Below are 14,068 nucleotides of genomic sequence, written 5' to 3' on the forward strand. Positions count from 1 at the left end.
GTACAAGCAGAAAATTGACGTAAGTCAATATAATTTCTGCGCCTAGAGATCTGTGTTGTATACTTTGTTAACTGTTTTCGGTAAATAAGAGTTAGACAGTGTGAGCCCCTGTTTCGAGAAATAGATTTCGTCGTCTGCTTTGACAGCGCCTTTCTCGCGTAGAGAGAGCCTAAATCGGTATTTCTCGTTTGGTAGTTTTTCTCATTAAGCTAAAAATCGCCTGCTAGCTTGAGTGCGTTACAATTCATTATGAATACGTTCACTCATCACCGAGTATAAACAACGTGAATTTCGCAGGGCAAAACTGTTTTTCAGATAACAGGGATAGTTTCTGTCGAAGCATAAAGTTTGTTCGTTCACCCCTATACCGCGTGGTGTCGTCTCAGTGCACGGGTGTAATAAACTAGAATAATCTATGATAATGTTTTGTACGCTTTTTTAAATTCGCTCAGTCTCGCAGCGCGTAGGGTGCAATGAGCGAAAGGTCTTCGAACATTTCGACTTCCTCGACGAGTCCTCTAACTGAACTCGATTCGACCACATGCATTAATAACGTAGACTTGCTAAGCGGTGGCAAAGGCAAGGCCAAAGTCGGACAACCTATCAAGAGGCCTGGCACCCGCTATGAAAGAGCCGAGAAGTCTCCGAACCGTGACAAGGTTCAGAATCAGCCTTCGAGGAATTCTACCGCCCAAAACAACGGCGGAAACAAGCCTGGCGCCAGTAACTCGAGGTTTTCGGCTGAGTCGGCAAAGGTTCAGAGGCATAAAGAGAAGGATAAAGATGACAAAAGAAACATTGAATATCTCAAAAAGGAGCTGGAAATGGATGAGCACAAGATTGCTCTGGAAAAACTGTATCAGAGACTAGGAACTAACCCAGCAACTGGCTTAAGCGCTAAGGCGGCGAAGCAACGCTTAAAAAGAGACGGCCTTAATACACTGACTCCACCGAAGAAGACATCAGAATGGGTAAAATTTTTTCATCACCTTTTTGGAGGGTTTTCCCTGCTTCTTTGGGCAGGGGCGATATTATGCTTTATAGCTTATACGATACAGGAGATGAATTCGCCTGTAGCATCAGCCAAAGATAATTTCTATCTCGGAGTCGTTTTAGCATCTGTCGTGATTATATCTAGCGCTTTCTCATACTATCAGGAATCAAGCTCGTCGAAAATTATGGAATCATTTAAAAAGATGATTCCGCAGCATGCTATGGTTGTCAGGGATGGTCAGAAGTTACAGATTCTTGCAGAAGAATTAGTCGTCGGAGATATTGTCGAAATAAAAGGCGGTGACAGAGTTCCGGCAGACTTACGGATTATAGAGTGCACCAGCCTCAAGGTAGACAACTCTTCAATCACAGGCGAATCGGAACCACAGCCCGCCAGTGTTAAGATGATGAATCCAAATCCATTGGAGGCTAAAAACATCGTGTTCTTTTCGACAAATTGCTTGGAAGGAGTTGGACGAGGTGTAGTGATTTACACCGGCGACCGCACAGTTGTAGGACGAATCGCCAATTTGGCCGAAGGTCTTCAGACAAACCAAACTCCGATCGGTCGCGAGATAGCACATTTTATTCACATCATTAGCACGTTTGCCATCGCTCTCGGGATAACTTTTTCTATCATTGCCTTAAGCATGGGCTATTTTTGGTTGGACGCGATTGTCTTCCTGATAGGAATCATCGTTGCAAACGTACCCGAGGGCCTTCTGGCAACGGTAACAGTGTGCTTAACGCTCACTGCTCAACGGATGGCTGCCAAAAATTGCCTTGTAAAAAACTTGGAAGCTGTTGAAACTCTCGGCTCGACCTCAACCATCTGCTCGGACAAAACCGGCACGTTGACGCAAAATCGTATGACTGTGTCGCATATGTGGCTCGACTACAAGATCATAGACTCCGACACGAGAGAGTCGGGTGTCGGCATGAGATACGACAACGCATCAGTTACGTGGCGATTACTTACTCGCGCTTGCATGTTATGTTCGCGAGCAGAATTTAAGCCTGGACAGGAAAATGTACCGATACTCAAACGGGACTGCACAGGTGATGCATCTGAACAAGCGATACTCAAGTGTATGGAACAAAGTGTTGGTGACGTGGCGGGCTACCGAAAACGTAATCGCATGGTTTATGAAGTACCATTCAATTCGAGCAATAAGTACCACGTTACAATTCATGAGCCACACAGCGCCGATCTGCCCGTAATTAACAACACTTCAAATGAATCGGATTATATTACTTACAGCCTCTGCATGAAAGGTGCTCCTGAAAGAATTATCGAACGCTGTTCATCGATTGTTATCAATGGCGAGGAAGTTATTCTAGACCATGCTGCCAGGTCGGCCTTTCAAAACACTTACAAAACCCTGGGCTCTTATGGAGAGCGTGTGCTTGGCGTCTGCGATTACGAGCTGCGTGCCCGCAAATACCCTAAAGGTTATAAGTTTAATAGTGAGAAAGAGAACTTTCCTCTAACGAACCTTCGTTTTCTCGGTCTCGTTTCGATGGTTGACCCTCCTCGTGCTGCTGTCCCAAATGCTGTTGCCAAATGCCGATCGGCTGGAATTAAGGTCATCATGGTAACCGGTGATCACCCAATCACAGCAAGAGCTATCGCTAGAGCAGTCGGAATAATCTCTGCTGACAATGAAACGATCGAAGATATAGCTGAGAGGTACGAAATACCCATCAATGAGTTAGACCCCCTAGAAGCAGATGCCGCTGTTATCCATGGCGAAAAACTTCGTACGATGACCAATGAGGAACTTGATACGATTATAAATCGTTTCGACGAGCTCGTATTTGCTCGTACATCTCCCCAGCAGAAGCTGATCATTGTTGAGAGTTGCCAACGGCAAGGGCACGTGGTGGCTGTAACAGGCGACGGCGTAAACGACTCGCCAGCGCTGAAGAAGGCGGATATCGGTATTGCAATGGGCATTACAGGATCGGACGTATCAAAACAGGCCGCTGATATGATTCTTCTCGATGACAATTTTGCCTCGATTGTCACGGGGGTTGAGGAAGGTCGAATAATTTTTGACAACTTGAAAAAGTCGATTGCGTATACACTTACGTCGAATATTCCCGAAGTAACACCGTTCCTATTTTTCATCGTTATAAGCATGCCCCTTGCTCTGGGTACATTTACGATACTTTTCATCGATCTCGGTACTGACTTGGTTCCAGCTATTTCGCTTGCCTACGAACAAGCCGAGTCTGATATCATGACACGTGCTCCGCGAAATGCCCAACGAGATCGACTAGTTAACGAAAGGTTGATTTCAATGGCTTATGGACAGATTGGCATGATTCAAGCAGCAGCTGGTTTTTACTCGTATTTCTGCATAATGGGTGAAAATGGATTTTGGCCCTCGCGTCTAATAGGCATCCGCAAGCAGTGGGATGCGAAACACGTAAATGACCTTGAGGATTCGTATGGTCAAGAGTGGACCTTCCCTAAGCGTAAGGCACTTGAATACACCTGTCACACGGCCTTTTTTGTAACAATTGTCGTTGTACAATGGGCCGATTTGATTATCTGCAAGACTCGACGCAATTCGCTTATCCACCAGGGAATGCGCAACCACGTATTGAACTTTAGCCTGCTATTCGAAACGGTGTTCGCTGCCTTCCTAACATACTGCCCCGGTATGGACAAAGCTTTAAGGATGTATCCCCTGAATGCACTTTGGTGGTTCTATGGACTACCGTTTGCACTAGTGATTTTTGTATTTGATGAGGTTCGCCGATACATCCTTCGCAACAACCCGGGTGGATGGGTTGAGGGCGAGACATTTTACTAGTAATCGTTTTTTCGTAATAATGTTTTCTATGTTTGAGTACATTTACTCCTTTTGTTCTGTTTAATAACGTAGAGACAATCAGTTTTTAAGCGGTCGGCCGCGCGAGCTACATTAGCATTGTGATTACGTATATTTAGGCCAAACCTTTGTGTTTTGTACCTAAGGAAGGCCCAATAAGCTGTCAATCTGTATCTAGACTTTTTCCTAGCAATAATGTGCTATCCATAATTTAATCAGCGAGATGTCAACAGTAGTCGTTTCGTCACACTCTAGCAGATTTTTTCGCCGACACTCCTAGTACGACTCCAATTTAGGTATGGAAACAAATAGACGTAGACAAATAGACGTGTTAGCTACAATTTATATATCGATCGGTACTGATTTAAAAATATTGGAGCGGCCTTGTGATTTGTTATTGCTCTCTGGACGTGCCAAGAATAAGTCAAGGGCCAATGTCAGTGTAATCTTGTAAATTTGATGAACTGCTTATCTACAAAGGTAGTAATTTCTTAATGCAGCAGACATGTGACGTAATGGAAACGGTGTCGATGAGGTATAGTCATTAGTTCTTTATCTTCACACATTGCAGATAGGTGTAAAAGGACCATAGTAACGATATCGACCATCAGATAGCCCGTTAGGCCTCAATGACCAGCTGCTGGCTATGGCGTAGGCAGCACATGAGAAGACCTTTAAATACATTTAAACTTAAAGCAAATAAGACTGATTCAAAACATGTAGGTTGAAACGTGTTTCAAGAGTCCACGGCACGGCACAAAACTGACTAGCTTATTTATTCGCAGGGACGCCTTCATTCATCAAAAATATCAAAAAACGGGTATGCTTTCTGCTACCTTCCTTCGCCTTTGGTGCGTGGCTTACTATCTGGGAAGGTAAATCGCACGAGGCACGCGCTACTTTAGTACGCAGTGCGTGGTTTTCATCTCAAATTATGCATAATCCGAAATTTTAATGAACTAAATAAGCTATGTGTATGTCAAAGACGTAGGAGACGTGGGGTGTGACATTTACCGCTATCTTCCAGTAAACATTGGCCACCTCTCGTGTGAATCTGTTGTTTAAATCCGGATCCTTGCTGATAGAGAGCGGAGCTCAATCTCGGTGTCATATATTCCTTGTTAGTTGTCTCAACGAAATCGAGTTGGTTCGTTCGAGGCGGAATCCATTTTATTCTCCAATGTGATGAATCATTCTTGCCGAGTAGGGTTGCCGAGTAGTCCTGATGTCCCTAGGTGCATCGCTAGAAAAAAAATCCAGGACTTAAACTTGTCCAGGCAAACATTAGTTTTGAGCTTTCCGAAATGTCTTGCCAAAAGAAATGTTGTGTAATCGACCATAGTAAATAAATTCTGTCATATTGCCAAGTATAGACCTGCGGAAAAAACACTGATCGTTTTTAAGCCAGAACTGAAGCAAATTAAAAAAATATCTTAAAGTAAAAGTCACACTAATCTAAATTATGCGATTTTGATTTATGGTTTCCGCCATTTTCCTGGTAACAGCCTAATTCCATCACTGTAGAATTTCTGCGGTTTCTGGGCCTGACAAGTAATCTTTGTATCGTTTTACTGAAACTGAATTACCATTAAGGGAGTTTAGCGTAGACCGTAGCAGATGGTAGTTTGATTTGTATGGTCCGTGATATACAGCGGCTGTACTAAAGTTTTTTACCCAAGTTCTCTCAGTTTTTGATGGGTAGCCACATATGTTCTGTTCACTAGCGTTGGTCGATATTTTCCAATGGGTTGTTGTAACCCTGTTAGTTGTCGATAGTAAAGGGTGCGGGTCGATCATTTCGCCAGGCAGTAGCGATTCGTAATGCACGACTCCTTTCCAATTCCATCAAACACACAGCATCATCTTTTTTGGTGTCAGTCTAAGCTATCCCACAAATTTTTGTTTGGAGTGAATTTTTGTATAATTTTCTTTGCACATTATTTTCTCGTTATCAATCGTTCTAGAAAAGGCTCAAGATCATTGTGTTTCTGTGGAGTTTCGCAGATCGAGGTACAGTCGAATAAATTGTTTTGCATTAATCCGCGTGCCACTCAGTTATTGAGCTTTTGTGACAGTTAGTTTTTTTCTTATAATTTAAAAATTGTTTGATAATGGGTGCTCAGTACACTGGTAATGTCATGATTACTTATATGTTGCTTCTGCTCAACTTTTGCAATAATTTCAACAGCTTTTTCCGTCATTGGTTAAGCCCTCACGAGAAGCGTCTTTAGCGTCGAAATTTACGGAACGTATTCGACAGAACTATTTCTGACCATAAGCAGTACGCTTTTTTTTCATTCCTGGGTAGAATTTGTAGCTATATCGTAGTAAAATGGTAAAATATAACGATTTTTAGCAAAAATTTCACTCATATTTAAGCACTCTATCTTTAGTCTGCATGAAAACATTCCTACAATTTCAGCATATCTAATAATACTATTAAGTTACTTTCCAAAATTTTCGAACGAAACCAACGCCGATCCGACGCAATTCATACGACCTGAGATGTGTGACTTTGAAGCCATCTAACTAGAAAAGCGGTCAGTATTTCTTCGACAAGCTATTATTAGCGTCTAAATTTTACATATATGACACTAAGTAGATAATTTTTGACGAGACCGTATACGCGAATTCACAATGGTTGTGTCTAGCGTATATTTCGTGGACTGCAAAATAGGTATAATGAAAATTAAATTTTTTTCATTTTCCATTACTTGTACGTAACAGTTCATTCGTTAGGCTTACAGGGAGTACCCTCTACATTATAGGACTTTTCAACGTTAATATGAGAAGCGTCACAGTCAGCCATATCTTGAGCTAACAAGAATCGGCAAAATAAAGGTGCTTATAGCCTTTATTTGCCAAAATAAATTTTTGACATTTGAAACGATATTTTCTCTCTCTTTAGAATTACGCCTAAAGTGATCCCATGAGTATTATGTTTTAAATCATCCATGTGTTTCATACACCGGCAGGCCTTGTAACTGATAGGGTTCATCATGCATGAGTCCAAACGCACTATGGCATTTAGGCTATGGCCTTAAGTGGAGCGTTTGAACGTTCATGGACACCCGAACCGCGGTCAATGATGCCAAGTGTTATGTACAATAGTTTATTAGCATCTTTGTTTGCTTCGACCTGAGACTAAAGCTAGCATCTGTAAATCGTTTAAAGGATTAAGAACAAGTCCAAGTTAGAGTGACGAAGCTTAGAAGTCTTAGTCTTCAACTTCATCACTGAGCTCCGTTAATGATTTGACTGACAAAAAAATTACTTGATACCGACGTAGATATCGAGGAGCTACCTGATTCGGACATAGGGCTTTCAGCGCAATATATAATGCAACAAGCTGTACATTTTTTTTGTCTACAGTACAAATTCGATGTTTGGATTTATCGGGCTCAAAACATTAGTTCCGACATTTGTTCACGTAGTTATGCCCACTGAAAACAGAAACCATTAATTTCTCCGAAATTTCACGTAATTGTAATCTTTCGTTGAGTGGCTCAGATGCATAAGGTGCTGCGTGTCGTGGCATCCACAAAGATGAATTCGTCACTGTAAAACGGGTGAACGAGTTCGATAACGTAACTCTGCCATCCAGATCTGATCTGCTTTATAGAAGTATGCGAAAATTATCCCAACTATTTCATGATCATAGAATACTGCCTCGACTAAGCCAACAAAATGATGCTTTACACAAAAGACTGTCCTGAGCATATGCGAAAATACATACATAGGCTGAGCATATAGGAGCTCGAATGTCTTATTTTCATATTAAAAATAATATGGTGACCTCAAATCGTCCAGCATCGTTGTTGGGTCCAGCGGTCGCCTAAAAATTGCAAATTTCGGTGTAATGAAGATTGAAAGGCGTTTAATGTAGAATGGTCGACACCCGAAATTATCCAGGACAAACCTTTCTTAGGCAGAACAAATATCTGATCGTCTAGAGTCGTGCTTTGAGAGTTTCTGACAAGTAAAATCCCCTCTAAAAACGTGAGTTAGTAGTAGGCGTAGAAGAAGGCTGTTGACTCTATCGATACCTAAGTCATGCCCCGATAACATTAAATGGATGCGGACCGAATGCTTAAATTTTAGCCGCCGAATTAAACTTCTTTCAGTGTGCTTCCGGCGGGTCTTAGAATTATCGACGTCAAGACGCCTTTATACAACATAATGGAAGTTTGCTGACTTATAAAGTCTATTGGTTAGTGTGGCAATGTTTTATCTTACTAAGCTCCACGTTTCTCGTTTTCAATTTGGTCAAAATTCATCGAAGACCGCACAAGGGATGCGTAGCGTAAAGCCTGCAAACACGAGAATGACAATAATCAGAGCTAAATAAACTAGGATGAAATCGCTTGTGAGACGAAATCATTGAAGTGACAAAAAACGCTGCGATATTGCATGGCTGACTTTGGTACAGTATCGACCAACAAAATAGGCGATAAAGGTAAAGCAGTTGCTGAGTCTTAGTCCAGACCTTGTTCAGAAGTGAAAAAACCCTTCTTTGCTTCTTGCAGGTCTTATATAAGGTACTATTAAAAAGTTGGCGATAGTGTTCACTGTGTTGTTCGACCTTTACTAAAGAGTTAATAGTAGACAATTCACATTTGGCCGAAAAAGGCCTAAGGATTTCAAGGATGCTTAGGTGGCATGGTATAAAGCTAACGTGTAACTTACAATACACGCCTAATAATCATAATACCGATTTCTTCTTTTTTCTTCTATGCCTTTTCCGAGTGTAACGGCACCATTGTTGTTTTATTGGTTTAAATATAATGCAACACAGAGCAAATTCTCTCTGACCCGAAATAATGTGTTGATGTCAGCACATCATATTTGATGAGCCTGTAAGGGAACGCGTGTAAAAATCGTGCATTTCGCACATAAAACAGACTAGGAATTCTTGCACAAATAAGTGTATGGTTAACACTAAGCTCAAATCTGGAAATTCGCCGATTTGTGAGTTGTCAATTAGTGAATATTGATCAAGCAAACAAATTACGCATCGCTACACAATGTCTGGTGATTAAAATATGTTCGGCTTGATTTTTACTAAAGAATGGTAGGCGATGTTTACAAAGAGATCTACTTTTGCATCATAGTTCAAAATCCTAGATAATGATTCAACTCGAAGTAGCAATCATTATATAACATCGTTTGTGCTTAACGTGCACAGGGCGCAAGATCGTGCAAGCAGATGTGTGTAATTTGTTTTATCATGAAGCTTAATTATGTTGTGATGGGTGTAACGTAATCACATTTGATGTAATTCTTATTGTTATCAGACATTTGTCGTTTTCGTTCTATTGGGCATCCTCCCGCTATTTCTTTTTGAATTCTGAAATTTGGTCAAGTTTGAAAGCTTTAATAGGCTGTTTTCGAACACGAATCATCTATACGAACTCGTTTAGCAGAAATGACAATAGACGGGCTTCAAGGAACTATCAACTAGTGTTCATTCATTGTCATCAACTGCGAAGAAAACGTTTAACGATACATACTCATGGCTTGACTTACTCGCCACTAGGCATAAGCTATATTAAACTCTCCTAATTCCGTCCTTAATGCAACAACATACTTCACAGTCCTGTCGAGTTCTGTTTAGAAAACCAGATCTAAACCTTCAAAGTGGCGATATGATTTAATCGTTCCTCGTTCGAGCAAATGTAATGTGTACTGTACTAAAATCGGAACACCCGCAATCATTGTTGTTTGCCTAAACAAAGACTGAAAGTCAGCTCTAGATTGCATTATCCGTTCTTTCTATTGTACGTTTTGCAATGTTCTCCCGCTTTTGCAATACTCATTTGCTTCTACCTTCTCTTTGGCTTAGCGTTGCCCTTCCCCTGGGTACAGCCGCTACCCCTAGAAGCCATGTAAACAAAAATGCGTTTATTCGCTCCAATGATCAGCTACTCAGCGCCGGCGTGCAACACTCAGCCCCGCCTGAAAGCTAGACCGGGTGCCTCAATCGGCTCGTATCTCAGTGGTGCAGATTCGCGAGCCATCTGGGTTGTATTAGTTGTCACAAGCTAACCCATAAAAGCATTTGCAGCTGCTATAGTTTGTGTAAAAGTACTTGTTTAATTATTTGTGGTTTGGCTGTCCCATAAAGCCGAACAGCAGCAAACATGTCAGAAGCCGGCGGCGAACCAAAGGTCGACACAGCCACTTCTTCTGCCAACAGGGAGAAGTCGTCAGAGACCAAGACCGGCTCGCAAAACAAGCTAGAGACAGCCAAACTCAATAAAGAGGCGGGCGGAACGCTGGCTGGCGCGGGCGATGATCCCAACGTCGAAAAGTGAGTAGAAAAGCTAATATTTAACTATTCGCTACATCAGAACAGAAATGGTTTTTCTGTTTTGAGCCGCCAAAGCATGCCTCTAGCTTCGATCTCGGGATGATGATACCTCAGTCAAGCTGGTCCTTTTAGGTACTCTGTATGTACCCCTCTAACAACGAGTTTAGTTTACGCGCGACCATAATTTTACTTTGGTATATATTAGCATTTTGGATAATGTGTAGCAGGTTCTACGTAAACACGCACATTGATACACTACCTATGGCGCTTCCATTTTTCGGCTGTGAAAGCGCTGCGCATGTTGTGTTCCATTATGTTTACTTCCATGTCAATATAGTTTCCCGAATTATAGCTATTGTGAATAATATAAGAAAAATGGGGGGAATCCAGTCAAATAATTATTTTGTATTCTAAGGTTTGATAGGGCAATGACATAGCTAAAAGACCCACAATAAAAATAGTTAATACAGCAGTGATACAAATAATGCAGCAATACGGTTAATAAACGTAGCAAACTACAACAATGACCTAAAGCGGTTTAAAGTTGAAAGAATTCGTTGGGCGTTTTTTTGTTTTTTTTTTTTTTGTAAATATATGCTGCTATTCTATTACTTCTAATTCGTGGCGCCGTATTATTTCATGTCATTTTGCAGTGTACATTGTATTCCAAGTCCAGCATACCTCACTTAGAGCAGTGTCACCAGTGCTATTTTTCATGTAACGCCACATCAACTAATTTTCCACGTTTTTGCAGGGAGGTGTCACAAAGCGAGGTTTCGTATATGAAAAAGCTCCTTCGCTCAAAACTACTGGAAAGCAAAAATGAGATCGAAATTCAGCGGTCAGATCCTAACTCGCCACTTTACTCCGTTCATACGTTTGAAGAGCTCAAATTGCGCGATGAATTTCTTCGCGCCATCTACAAAATGAACTTTCAAAAACCGTCAAAAATCCAAGAAACAGCTCTTCCAACTCTTATGGCGGATCCTCCCATCAATATGATTGCGCAGTCACAATCCGGTACAGGGAAGACCGCTACATTTCTGTTGGCGTCATTGAGTCGAGTGGATGAAAATTTGCGTCACCCACAGATACTCATTTTGAACCCGACTTTTGAGCTGGCCAAACAAACCGCTGACGTCTGTCGTCAGATGCTGCAGTTTTGCCCAAAAATTGAGGTCAAATTTGCAGTACGCGGACAGGTGAGAATTAGCAGAACGTATGTTTGGGATTTTTGATAATTTGGAAGGTCTGGTCCGTTAGGATTGCCAAACGCGTTGTCCTTATGTAGACATAACAAATGCGTGCGTAATATATGCAATAGCGTTACGCATACATTACGAAAGTTGCAGTTCATAGTGCTTATTCAACATCCTCTTTAAGGGTTCTTCTCGGTTTTAGCGGTGACCACTAACGTCAAATCGTCTGCAAAGACTATTGTGCTTTTGGAATAAATAGTATTGAGTACTCCTTGGTAGGCTATATTCCGTAAGACTCGTTCTTAGACAATGTTACAGTATTACTTCATACTCAACATGTATTTAAGTCACATGGTTAGGCGACCGCTATTTTTGCGTTGAAATAGGCACGTGGTGATAAGCACTCCTTAGTTTGTTTTCGGATTGGATTCTAGGTGATGCCTGAGGGAACGGTGATTACCGAACAGATTGTGATAGGAACTCCAGGAAAAATGATCGACTGGGCGTGGCGATTAAAATTTTTTGACGTCTCTAAGATCAAGGTGTGTTTTGGTTTAAAATATTATTTACTACATGATTCCTGTATATTTTCATCGAAATCATTGCTTTTCAAATCTCACCTTGGAGACAAAGATAATATTAGTTATCTTCCACTTTTTTTAACTTTTTTATTTCATTACTCTTTACACTAGGTGTTCGTACTTGATGAAGCGGACGTAATGATTTCGGAGACAGGACATCACGACCAAAGCATTCGCTTACATAGTCGCCTTTCCCCTTCGTGCCAAATGATGCTGTTTTCCGCTACGTATAACGATGAAGTTATGAAATTCGCGGATATGATCATTCCTGAACCTTGTATTAAGGTATGAACAAAATACGTATAGAACTTTCTCTGCTTTTGCTTATTGTTAAAGTATTGTTTGTCGACTAGTCATTGTTCTCTCTTTTGATGCTTTATTTACACTGTTGAGTGAGGTATATAAAAGAAAACTACATGGCCTGTTATTCGAATCCTAACTTAAAGCATACTGTTGTTATTACATTAATACGCCGTACTCAGATTACTATGGATGTCCTAATAACTAGCACCATCCTTCTTACTAAGTTGAACTGTGTGCGTGAATTGAATGCTTTTATAGATCACATTGAAACGTGAAGAAGAGTCTTTGGAAAACATCCGTCAGTTTGTTATGCATACACCTACAGAAGACGATAAGATGCGGGCTCTTGAGAATATCTATTCTACGCTGCCAGTCGGTCAGGCCGTTATTTTCTGTCAAACAAAAATGTCAGCTGTGAAAATCACCAGATCGATGAAGGTTGGTATAGACTTGTTTACATATCTAGTCAGACCGTTAGAGTATAAACTAGGCTTTTTTTTTTATCTTACAATACAGTCCTTTTACAGGCGCCGTTATTACAACCCAGTAAAGAGATTGATTAATAAACTACATGTCTTTGTTTTTCATATCAAAATACTTGTTTTACAGGAGTTAGATCAGAATGTATGTCTCCTAATGGGTGATCTTGCCATGGAGGAACGAGTTGAAGCGATCGAGCGATTCCGCAACGGTCTCGAAAAAGTAATGGTCACCACGAATTTATGCGCCAGAGGAATCGACATTGAGCAGGCAAGCGAATTTGTTTACTGGAACGCTAATAAGAAATGAGAAGTATTGATAAGAAACATATAGTTTACCATCCATATTCTGCCATTTCTGTATTTGTCATTTCGAGAATGCTGGCTAGAGGCATTCGTACTGGAAGCATTTAAACATAGTCGTATAGAATAAGAAAACGATATAGGGTATATTTTGCTTGAAGGGAGAGATGCTAAACAGTGTACAGTATCGATACTTCGGGAAATTAGTGGGCCCCCAGTGGAAAGGTTTTGTTTTCTTAAAAACAAGCAAACTCACCTACATCTAAGTAATTGTCGTATCGAATGAGCTATTATTCTATGCAGTCTTTTTTTTGTCTTATCATGAGGTTCATCGTTTGTTTTTGATTATCAGGTATCCCTGGTCGTCAATTACGACCTGCCGCTTAACCGTGAAGGTCAGCCGGACTTCGAGACATACCTCCATCGAATTGGACGTACGGGCCGCTTCGGTAAAACCGGCGTCGCAATTAATTTCATTAACCCGGACGACCTCAAAGAAAAGGAGCATGTTGCCGCTATCGAAGATCACTTCAAAAGAAAGATACTTTTTATCGACTTTGAGGATGTTGATGTACTCCAAAGTCTTTCGTCAGATGACTAACTTCTTCAGTATAAACACAAGGACATCGCATTCATCTACCAAGTGTGTCCTCATACTTCCGACTGCTGAACGATTACAATAGTTACCCTGATTTATATTGCACCTAGTTTAACGAAATGAACGTTTGATTTATATGTATGACCATTGTATTTGACAAACGCAAACGAAAACGAAGGAAGTTGTATTCAAAGCGAGAATATTTCCCAATAAACGTCACGCCAATTGACCACAGATTTTGTTGAATTTATATTCCCTATATTTGTCACAACTATTGAATATCTCCAGAATACAATTGCCCTTGAACCATCAATCACCTCTGCATGCATATATTCATAATAATACAGCAAACTTGAGGTCTGTTATTGCGACCGAAATATGACACGCTATGCATATGAGGAATTCTGTGACTGTATTTTGTATATACATAAACAAGTTATGTTACAACAAAACATATATATA

At 40.8% G+C, this 14,068-nt stretch overlaps 3 protein-coding genes across 3 annotated transcripts; 2 read left to right on the plus strand and 1 right to left on the minus strand.

Moving 5' to 3' along the window:
• Window positions 1–121: 121 nt before the first annotated feature.
• LOC111273134 (sodium/potassium-transporting ATPase subunit alpha-B) lies at window positions 122–3,860 on the plus strand. The gene has a single exon (XM_022854817.2). The coding sequence runs from the start codon at window positions 474–476 to the stop codon at window positions 3,813–3,815; it is 3,342 nt and encodes a 1,113-aa protein (XP_022710552.1). The 5' UTR covers window positions 122–473; the 3' UTR covers window positions 3,816–3,860.
• Window positions 3,861–3,915: 55 nt separating this feature from the next.
• On the minus strand, window positions 3,916–6,017 carry LOC111273135 (corticotropin-releasing hormone receptor 1; the record flags this gene model as incomplete). The annotated part of the gene is given in 1 exon segment (XM_086973489.1): window positions 3,916–6,017. A coding segment is annotated over 1 exon segment (97 nt), but the record flags the coding sequence as incomplete, so codon positions are not given.
• A 3,715-nt stretch (window positions 6,018–9,732) lies between these two features.
• Window positions 9,733–13,842, plus strand: LOC111273137 (ATP-dependent RNA helicase DDX19A). Its single transcript, XM_022854819.2, has 7 exons — window positions 9,733–10,143; window positions 10,898–11,345; window positions 11,777–11,884; window positions 12,035–12,208; window positions 12,485–12,664; window positions 12,836–12,976; window positions 13,361–13,842. Exons 1-7 carry the CDS (start codon window positions 9,974–9,976, stop codon window positions 13,607–13,609), a joined length of 1,470 nt encoding a protein of 489 aa, XP_022710554.1. The 5' UTR covers window positions 9,733–9,973; the 3' UTR covers window positions 13,610–13,842.
• The last annotated feature ends 226 nt before the right edge of the window (window positions 13,843–14,068 follow it).

This window comes from Varroa jacobsoni, unplaced genomic scaffold (assembly GCF_002532875.2).
Source record: "Varroa jacobsoni isolate VJ856 unplaced genomic scaffold, vjacob_1.0 contig04955, whole genome shotgun sequence".
In the NCBI taxonomy this organism is placed as follows: Eukaryota; Metazoa; Arthropoda; class Arachnida; order Mesostigmata; family Varroidae; genus Varroa; species Varroa jacobsoni.